General features: G+C 51.0%; 1 protein-coding gene across 1 annotated transcript; it reads left to right on the top strand.

Moving 5' to 3' along the window:
• The first annotated feature begins 393 nt into the window (after positions 1–393).
• On the top strand, positions 394–3,952 carry CRYAA (crystallin alpha A). Its single transcript, XM_059840398.1, has 3 exons — positions 394–734; positions 1,699–1,821; positions 2,848–3,952. The coding sequence occupies exons 1-3, from the start codon at positions 546–548 to the stop codon at positions 3,055–3,057; spliced, it is 522 nt and encodes a 173-aa protein (XP_059696381.1). The 5' UTR covers positions 394–545; the 3' UTR covers positions 3,058–3,952.
• The last annotated feature ends 5,756 nt before the right edge of the window (positions 3,953–9,708 follow it).

The raw sequence follows: 9,708 nt of genomic DNA, 5'->3' as shown, positions 1-9,708 counted from the left end.
TCTGACCCTTTTTCCTTGCTTGGAGGAAAGCTGTTTCATTTATTTGGAAGAAATACTGAGTTACTGCTTCAAGGAGCAGCAGAAAAGAAGCAAATTAATGACACCCAGTGTCAGGTTACAAAGACCCATGGAGCAGATCTCTTTCAGAAGCATCTTGGAGTTGCCCACCAGGGTGTCCTGCTTAGCCTGCTTGATTCCACAGGGGACATGCCAGCACCCCTGGGCACCCCGTGCCTTACAGCCTGCTGCCTGGCATCATCCCTCCAGGACATCTGGCACCGATTCCAACCAGACTGTCATTTCCAGGTCAGTCTCCGCATTTCTGCTGACCACGTTGCCTCCATCATGAGATCATGTCTTTCCAGAGGAATCCTGCTAATGCCTTCATTCTGCCAGGCTGGTATATATAGGGGGAGCTTCCCTGGGGCTGCACTCCAGCCAAGGCATCGCCGTCTCCCCAGCAGCGGCGCTGCCCCTTCTGCTCTCCCCTTGCAGCCACAGGTCTCAGCAGCAGCAGCAGCAGCAGCAGCAGCAGCAGCAGCAGCATGGACATTACCATCCAGCACCCCTGGTTCAAGCGTGCTCTGGGACCCCTCATTCCAAGCCGTTTGTTTGACCAGTTTTTTGGAGAGGGTCTCCTTGAGTATGACCTCCTGCCTTTGTTCTCGTCCACTATCAGCCCCTACTACAGGCAGTCCCTCTTCCGCAGCGTGCTGGAGTCGGGCATTTCAGAGGTAAGGGCCCTTTGATTTCCTCTCCTTTCCTACCTCTCCCTCCTTATGCCTCCAGCTGCTCCTCTCCACCCACATCTCACACTGCTGTAGCCCCATGTGCAGGGATGAGGAAGACCCCGAACCCACTGCCAAGCACAGCCCACCCACCCCTTCTTGGGCACAAAGGGAAGCCCTCACTGGGGACAAAGCTTCCCTTTGAGAAACAGGAACAATTTTAGCTCCCTTTATGGGTTGTTTCCAACACAAGAATTTGGTTTTGTTGCTCTGTGCCCACCACCTGTGTAGTGAAGAAGAGCAAGGCTGCTCCCAGAGTAAGTGCCTGTGAGGGCAGTTCGCCATGGGAGTGCAAGTGGGAGCTTTGTCTACCTCCTCCTCCACCTTGGGAGCTTGGTGGCTTTTGCAATCCCTCACTGAAGGACCCCAGAGCAATTTTCTGAAGGGAACTGTAGGGGAATGTGCAGCTTTGGGGGCCATGATCTGAAATTCAGGTACAGGTGCTTTCTGTAGCCCTCTCTTACTGCTTTCTTCCCAGAGCTACAACCACAACAATACCATAAATCACTGAAAGGACAAAACGCGTGCTACCAGAGAGTCTTACACTGGTTTCCATCCCCTCTCTGTGCCTGGTGCATCTGGCAGGTCACTGAGTGCTAAAGGGTCCCTAGCACAAGAATAGCAGTAAGGATAAAAACGCCTCTCTCCAGAGCAGCAGCCAAGGTTCAGACACCAACCACGGCCTCCTGGTGACCCTGACACTTCCCACAGCCTCCCAGCGACCCTGACCCTCCCAGGGCCTCTCACTGTCCCTGGGTCCCCACAATGGGAAGAAGACCCTCACTGAGTTTCATAGTCACAGAAGTACAAAGTGCCAGACCACCCCTTTTGTGACCTTTGCCCGGTGGTGATGTTGGCAGCGCCCCACAGCCAGAGCTGGGGCCTCACTGTGTGACAATGCTCGTTTCAGGTGAGGTCTGATCGGGACAAGTTCACAATCATGCTGGATGTAAAACACTTCTCTCCTGAAGACTTGAGCGTGAAGATCATTGATGACTTTGTGGAAATCCATGGCAAGCACAGTGAAAGGCAGGTGAGTGGAAGTGATGGTGATGGTGGAGCAACTGGGGAGTCCTGCTCTGTTTTCCTTCTTTCCAACGGTTCTCAGCTGAAGGAAAAAAGAAAGAATATATCAGAAGAAAGAGTTAATTATGAATTGTCATTATTGGCATGGGCTGTTTCCATAGAACCTCCCCCTGATATCTGAAAATAACAAGCTAATCCACCCCTCTTTTGTTTATTTTCGATCATCATCTTCCATAACCATCAGATGACCATGTCCATTGTTCACTATTAACACTGGGCCAGACACAGAACATCATCTGGCACTGCTGAAGCATGGCTGAGTTTTCATAAGCCAGAATCCTTAGTGAAAACAGAGTTTTTATATGCCAATCTGGGAGAGAAAAGCAAGAGCAAACAAAACAAAAGAAAACCAACCAAGTGCCTCAGGCTTGGAAACTTTTAACACGGATGTCATGGAAATATCTGTGGGGGTCGAAAAGTGAATTATACCAGCAGGGATTTAATTCTTCTCATACACATTTTTGGCCAGACAAGGCTCTAGCCTGGAAACAGTATGTATTTTTAAATATAGTTATTATTTTCATGGCCAACTTTAAAAAAATAATTGCACTTCTCATTCTTTTGGCCAAAAAAAGAAGGGGGCCAGGATTGTGTACTTTGGCTGACACAGCATTACAGCCTAGTAAATAAATACATGGGTGCACACATCTGCCTTGCCTTTACCTTCCCAGGCCTCCAGACTTTGTCTCTAAGCATCCTTTGAAATCAGAAGCCCAAATCAGATCCCAGCCTGGGATCAAACCTATGGCCAAAATCACTCCCTGCTGCTGTGCTCAGCTCTTGCAGCTTCACAGGTGTCCGGGGGGGACAACCTGTAAAATTAACCCCGATAGAGGTGTGCCCAGCAGTCCAGGCAGTGCAGTGTCACGATGAGCCAGGGTGATTGTGGATCTCCTGCCCTGAGGTGGCTGGACAAAGGGAGGCACGGGGAGTTTCTGACACGCCTTCCCCCCCTTTCCCCACTGCCTCTCAGGACGACCACGGCTACATCTCCCGGGAATTCCACCGCCGGTACCGCCTGCCCGCCAACGTGGACCAGGCTGCCATCACCTGCTCGCTGTCCAACGATGGCATGCTGACCTTCTCGGGCCCCAAGGTCCCCTCCAACATGGACGCCAGCCACAGCGAGAGGCCCATCCCCGTGTCCCGGGAGGAGAAGCCCAGCTCCGCGCCCTCCTCCTGAGCCCGCCCGCCACCGCGCTGGGCAGGCTGCCACCACCTGCAGGTCGCGCTCCCAGAGCCTTTGCGTAGATATCAGTGAATGTCTAGAGGGGTTTCTTCTCTTGGTTCCTCCCCCACTTTGTTTCCTCTTTTTTTTTGTTTTCTTTTTTTTTGTTTTTCCCCTCTTCCCTTGGATGGAACGAGGGGCTGGGTGAGCGGCTGGTGGACTTGGAAGCTTAAAAACTGGTGGGGATGGCACAGACGGCAGTGCTGCCATGGTGCTGTGCTTGCTGAAAGGGTCTTTGTCTGGTGCTGTAGCCCATATCCACCATCAGGTAGGAAGGAGTGCATGAGTAACATTGGCTGCTGGTGCACCAAGCCTCGAGGCAAGGCTTGGGACAGGGGAAAAGCCCTGCAGAATTGCTGTACCCCACTCAGAGTTCAACGGGTCACTCTCAAACAGCAACAGAGCCAAGCCCCACACTCAAGACCCCGCGTCCGTGTGACGAACCTGCCATGAGTTCTTTGCAACCGCAGGAGAAATAATAACAACAATAATAATGATTAGCAATAACATCTCACCTTCGGGGGGTTGCAATGTGTATTTTTTTCTTTCAGCAAAGTGTTTAAGTGTCTCTGTTCACACCTCTGCCCTGTCATTTCCCTCTGGGACAACTGACAGGAGGACAAGCACGTCTTTCCACTGTCTTTGTAGGCCCTCGGGGGGGAGAGAGGGGGGCTCACCACTGTGCAGAGGCTTCCCATCCCCAGCCAGCTCTCCCCAGCCTGTGTGTGACACACTGTCTCCCTTGCTCTCCTGTAACTCTAGGGTAGTTCCACCTCTCCTGCTGGTATCTGGCGCTCAACCTGAGAACGTGGTCAGTGGTGGTCAATAAAGTGATATAGGAAACATGCAACCAGTGTTGGGGGTTTCATTTGTTCCTTTGGAAGGCTCTTGAAGGTCACTGTGGTGCCCAGCACCATCTGGAGGATGTGCTTTCCACTGCTGGAAGTACGTTTTGTGAGGATGGCTCACCCTTTCTTTTGTGTTCCCATTATCCCTCGTGCAAGCAAAACAAAAAGTGTCAGAACCCAGGATATTCCTCTGGCTGCCCTGGGTGATTTGAGACCCTGGCAGGGGGCTCAGAGACCTTGGCACAGAGTCAAAAACACCTGTGCCTTTGATTTTAGCCTGTGGAAACAATTACCAACTTTGTGTGAGGATTTACAAGCCACTATCATTTGAGTAGAATGATAGTGAATTTGTCACAGGGTGCAAAAGTAGAATTTTGGGGATTTAGAATGGGGGTTCAAGAAGCAAGATGGAAGAATCTGGGCATGTTCTGTCCTTCTTCTCCTTCTTCTTGTCCTCCATCTTCTGCTGTGATGGTGACACTTTTGGATTGGTTTAGAGTAGAGACAGACTGTCTAACACAGGTGATAGGTATTGGAAGATTATTGTAAATAAAGTACACGTAATTCGTAGTATAAAAAGCTAACACCACCCCAAGGGCAGGCCGTGTGCCACCACCAGACCTGCTGGACAGACCTCAGCAGGTCAGAGAAAGAATCTGATAGATAAAAAAAAATAAACAACCTTGAAAAGCAGAACTGACAAATCTCAACTTCTTCTGCGGTTTTGGAGCTGGAAAAAAGAAAGACTTTCTATACCTTGGGGTCATCTCAACCACAGAAACCCGGGACAAAAGGATCAGAGAAAGAACAAAACTCAGCCTGACCACCACACCATTCCTTCAGACCACTGGGTCAGTACAAACAGCATTTCAAACCTCATGCTCATGGACCCACATGACAGATTTAATCTGAAATTAATGATTAAGGTTGTTTTATGGCAGGGTGGGTGGGGCAGAGGTACGAGCTCTCCCTGCAGTTGCCACACATGAAATCCACAGCTCCAGTGTATGTGAATACCCAAGACTAAAGGTTTCAGCACTCATGCTCTGCTCAAACAGCTTTCCACACAGATGGATATCCAGGGTGTTCAGGAAAGGCCCCCACATCCCCATCATTTACCACATAGGTATAATCATCTCAGACAGTTTTTGCTCTGCCAAAAAGCTGAGCCCACCAACCTCCTCCTCTTTGATGCTGATTAGCTGTGAAAAACGGAGGAAATTAATGCAGTTGTTTGTTGGTTGGTTTTTTCTTTTTTTTCCTCACGGTGTGGGCTTAGATATTAATGTGAGCCACAAACACAGAAGCTCTGAGACTATTTAAATTTAAAAGCCACTTGCTTCTGCCATATCTAGGCCAAAACTCAGGGAGGGCTGGGAGTTAAGGAGCAGAGGCATCACCTCTTATCCAGACAAATTGAGTGTGCCCCAGGGCTCATCCCAGTCCCTGCCTGCATCCCCTGAGGGATCATTACTGGCACCAGCATCACAGCACCTGCAGAGGCTGGGACAAGGCTGCAGGAGGGGGAAGGTGCTGCAGATGCAGGAGAAAGCAAAGGAGGGAGATTACTGTCTGGTAATTAGAAAGCAATAAATCCCCTCAGCGTCTGACACTCTTTTAAACCAATTTTTTACTGAGATTAATTACTGGGCAATCTCAGAGCTTTCTACCACAAATTGTGCAGTCCCGTTGTGTTTGCATCTCTGGGGGGGAAGGTGTGAATGAGTGCACTTTGGGAAAGGGCAATTCCATTCCAGGAGGGAGCTGTGGCTGCAGGCATGGAAAGGGCATTTTAACTGAAGCTGCCTCACTTCTTTGCCTGGTGCTAACAGGTCCCCAGCCTCTGCTGCTTTCCCTTCAGATGCATCGTTTGCCAGAGCCTCAGTGCCTCCCTGCCACGTGCTGACATCTCTCCCCTTCCTCACAGAAACCCAGCAAAGCCAGAAGGGGAAAAAAAAAAAATATCGAATTCCAGACATTTTATCCCCATTCAAACCTCTCAGAGGTGTAAAAGTAGGGAAACAGATTTTGAGCGTGATCTGTGTGCAGATGTTACCTGCAGGTGCCTGAGCAGCCTGTGTGTGTCTGTCAGGGCCATCAAATGACATTTGAGCCATTTGTGGGCTCCTTTTTATGCCTGGCTGGCAGAAAGTGAGAGTTTTGGTAGGAAGTGATGACAGGAAATGATGATAGAAATCAGAGCAGGTTTGAGACAAGCCAGGAGCCACACAGGGGGGGCAGCAGCTCAGGACCCATGCTGCTCCTCACTTTTGGGGACACCAGACCATGACTGCTTCCCTGCTCTGAGAAGGAATGATTTTGTAATCCATGAGCTAATTAAGCACATAAGCAGCTCTGAAAGCCTCTGTGCAAGGACATTGGGGTGTCTGGTGGTGTTTTGTGTGGGACAGGGAATTTGTCCCCAAACCCAGAGCCCCTCTGACCCCAAAAGGCTCATCCACTTGCAGAACAGCTTGAGCACTGCCACTAATGCCTGCGTGTCACTCAAAATATTTCAATTTTTTCACCCAGAAATTTGAAAATTTCTTCCCAGTCACATCTGTCCAGGATACTCCTCCTCTTCTGTGCAAAAATTCTTGTTTCTCTTTGCTGAGATTAATTGTCATTTAGAGAAATTCTTGTTATTCATAACCTATGGTGGCTTCAGGAATGAGCTCTTCAGCACAACTTTGCAAATTTACCAATTAATAATGTGTTGATAACACTCTTTAAGGATTAACAAAATTTCTTGGGGTTTTTTTGGTTGTGAATTAGTCAATAGTTTTATGATGGAGGGAAAGGCAGCCAAGGACCCTACCCACAGGGAACTTTCAGAGTGTTTGGGCAGGTTGTGAAGCGTGGCCTTTAACCAGGGCCTTCTGCTCAGGGTGACTATTCATCCTTTTTGCTGTGTGTTTTTATTACCTGCCCTCCTTTTCCACCCAGACTGGTAATCCTGCTTCCCCACAGCAAAGCAGAAATGACTTTAGCTTCTCCTCCAGAGGAATTATCAGAGGGCTCTCAGGAGGAGGCAGCAGATGGTGCTCCAGGGACATGCAGCCTCCTCCAAGTAATTCCCCTTCTTCCCACAGGCCCCAGTGACTCAGTGGGGTGGCAGTGACGTGGGGGACAGCAGCATCTTCTAGTGCTGCCCCCTCCCCTCCTTGGCACTGTCCTGCCTGGGCAGGGTACCTCTGCCAGGGTCCTGCTTCCTCCAAGAAAAATCCAGCAGCAAGGACTGGCAGGATCCAACCTGCAGGCCACCAGCCAGGATGCTGTCCCTGAGCACTTGGGCCAGAGCTGGCTTGTCACTCCTTCTTGGCAGGGGGATGAGGAGGCTTCTCCTCATGCTGCTCACCCAGAGCTCACCCAGCCCTCTCTGCAAGGCAGCGGGGCAGTTAAGGGATGCTGCATCCTCCCCACGCTGATCCTTCAGCCCTGGAATGCTGTCCCCTGGCTCCCGGCAGAAGGACAGCCCTGGAGACAGGGAGGGATTGCCTGGCCAAGCCGTGTCCCCACAGGGTGGCAGCCTTGCCTGTGCTCTGGCACTCCCAGGGGCTCCCTTGTCCCCAGGTTTCAACATCTCCCCAGGGAGATGGGACCCAAGCCACAAGGATCCAACCAGAGTTCCACAACTCTGGCATTTCTTGGTTTCTGATTGATTTACAAGTTAGCCAGTGCTACATAAAAACTGGGAGCAGCCTAAAAGTGTACCAGAATTTTTCACCCAAAGCAAATCCTGCTGCATGCAATCTCTGTAACCCCTCATCTCCTTGGCATCATCATCAGGATTTGGGCTCTGCAACACAGGTGTCTAAATCTGGAATTAAAATAGCAGAAGCTGCCTCTGTTAGCAAAAAAAAAAGGGCTCAAAAAAAAAAAAAAAAAAAAAAAAAAACACCCCAGGCATTCTCTCAAAAGAACACTGGGCACATCTCTGCAGTTTATTGCAGTGTTGGGCACATAAATCTGGGAGATGCAGCCAGAGGAGACTGTAATGATGTGGGCTCTCCCCCCCCCCCCCGACTTGGACTTTGTCCCTCTGGTGTGACCTCTTGTCAGGACTGGCTTGGAAAGCCACCAGCTCACACCAGGGGAGCAGGTGCCTGCTGTGTCCCTCCTTCCCAGCTCCTGATCTGGCTTTTCCCAGGGGAAATGCAGTCAGGGCCCATCCAGAGCCCACAGAGCAGGGCTGGAGCCTGCTTACATGGCTGGTCCTTCACTTGCAGTTAACTGGCCCTTTTAATGAGAAATGTCAGCTTGGGACAGGCACAGATGTTCGTGGCATTTCTGAGAGAGCAGCACAAGTGGAATAAAAATGAAATCTCAGTCAGAGAGGCCGAGGCAAGATGGTGGAGTGACGCAAGCCGACCAAGGCTCAGGAGACCTGTCTGTGCCTCAAAGTTCATCCTCCAGCTGACTTGCAGAGATCTGCCACACATCATGAGGGGCCTGAACTCCTCTGAGGGAGAAAATTGTCTGTCTGCTTGGGGAAGGTGAGACCCAGCTGCCCCGGGGTGAGGGCAGAGCTGATCCACAAGGCCCTGGGGCCTCCCTGAAGCACTCGTTGCTCCCAGGGTGGGCTGTGGTGTCTCGCTGGGGTTTTGGGGTGGCTGAGGGTCACTCTGCAAGGGTCCAGAGGTGGGCAGGCAGTACTTGGGGTGGGTTCAGCACACGAGGGGCTCATGGACAGTGTGGGATTGCCTGGTGTGTCCCAGGGGAAGCAGCAGTTCAGCTGGCAGTCAGGAGAAAGGGAATTTCCATGATTTGCTTGTGGTGCTTTCTCGGCTAAAATGTCATAGCTGCTCGATCATGTCATTTACCCTCCGATCAGGGGGAAAGGAGCACTGCTGAATTCAGAGCCTGCTCTGCCTTCAGGCCATCAGTGAGATCTGCACACTTGTGTATTTCTGCACACAAAACCATAACATCCAACACAGCATTCGCACACAGTTTTATTTCCTTGGCGCCTTGAGCGCTGTGCTCAGAGATGCTGCACCCGGGGATTTTTACATCCTCATGCAAGAATTCCTGCCTTATTCCAAAGAACCGGCTCTGGTCTCCCTTCCCGAGGCTTTCCTGCCCTGTCTGCCCGGCAGGACCCGGGAGGTGGCAGCAGCCCCTCGCCAGTGGGACTGAGCATCCTCCGCCTTGGAGGGGAACACACGATGGTGGCAAGGTCACACTCGGGATTTGCCGAGCATCTCCTGTACGTTCCTCCACAGAATGTAGGGCTTTCCTTTTTTCCTTCCTTTTTTTCCCCCCTCCCCTACCCCCCACAATAATTATTTCTGTTTTCTTTTCTCTCTCTTCTCTGACAAGGCGCTCAGAGGGAGCAGAGCAGCACCATTGTCCGCGCTGTCTCTGTTTTCCACCCACTCAGGCTGATGTCAGCCCCTCGCTGCAGGATTTAATGCATTGCTCTCTGCCTTCCACACTGCTTATTTCCACAACTTTTTGTTTCTCGTTTTTTCCATCTGCTGGGGAAATCTCAGAGACAAAGCCTGGCTCCCACCTCCGATGCCCTTTTCCTCCCTGCTGAGCTGTGCTGGAGGATGGGGCGTCCAGGATCACCCTGCCACTGAGTCACCAGAGTGGAAACAAAAGGGAGCCCAGGGGAACAGGCCCCTCACAGTGTTTTGTAGGCCACTGAGGGTCAAAGAGGTCCCTTTTATCCCCCCTTTGTCCCTTGCATGAGCCCAGGACACTCTGCTGAGTCTTGCAGGAGCAACATTTGGCTCCAATGATGTTGATATTG

The sequence above is a fragment of the Haemorhous mexicanus genome, chromosome 2 (genome assembly GCF_027477595.1).
Source record: "Haemorhous mexicanus isolate bHaeMex1 chromosome 2, bHaeMex1.pri, whole genome shotgun sequence".
Taxonomy (NCBI): Eukaryota; Metazoa; Chordata; class Aves; order Passeriformes; family Fringillidae; genus Haemorhous; species Haemorhous mexicanus.
The sequence above is the reverse complement of the archived record's forward strand: the minus strand, read 5'-3'. Positions and strand labels throughout refer to the sequence as shown.

Coding starts and splice junctions, on each gene's coding strand:
- CRYAA (XM_059840398.1), top strand. CDS start 546: ATGGACATTACCATCCAGCACCCCTGGTTCAAGCGTGCTCTGGGACCC. Junction 735..1,698: donor TGGAGTCGGGCATTTCAGAG/GTAAGGGCCCTT, acceptor TGCTCGTTTCAG/GTGAGGTCTGATCGGGACAA. Junction 1,822..2,847: donor GCAAGCACAGTGAAAGGCAG/GTGAGTGGAAGT, acceptor ACTGCCTCTCAG/GACGACCACGGCTACATCTC.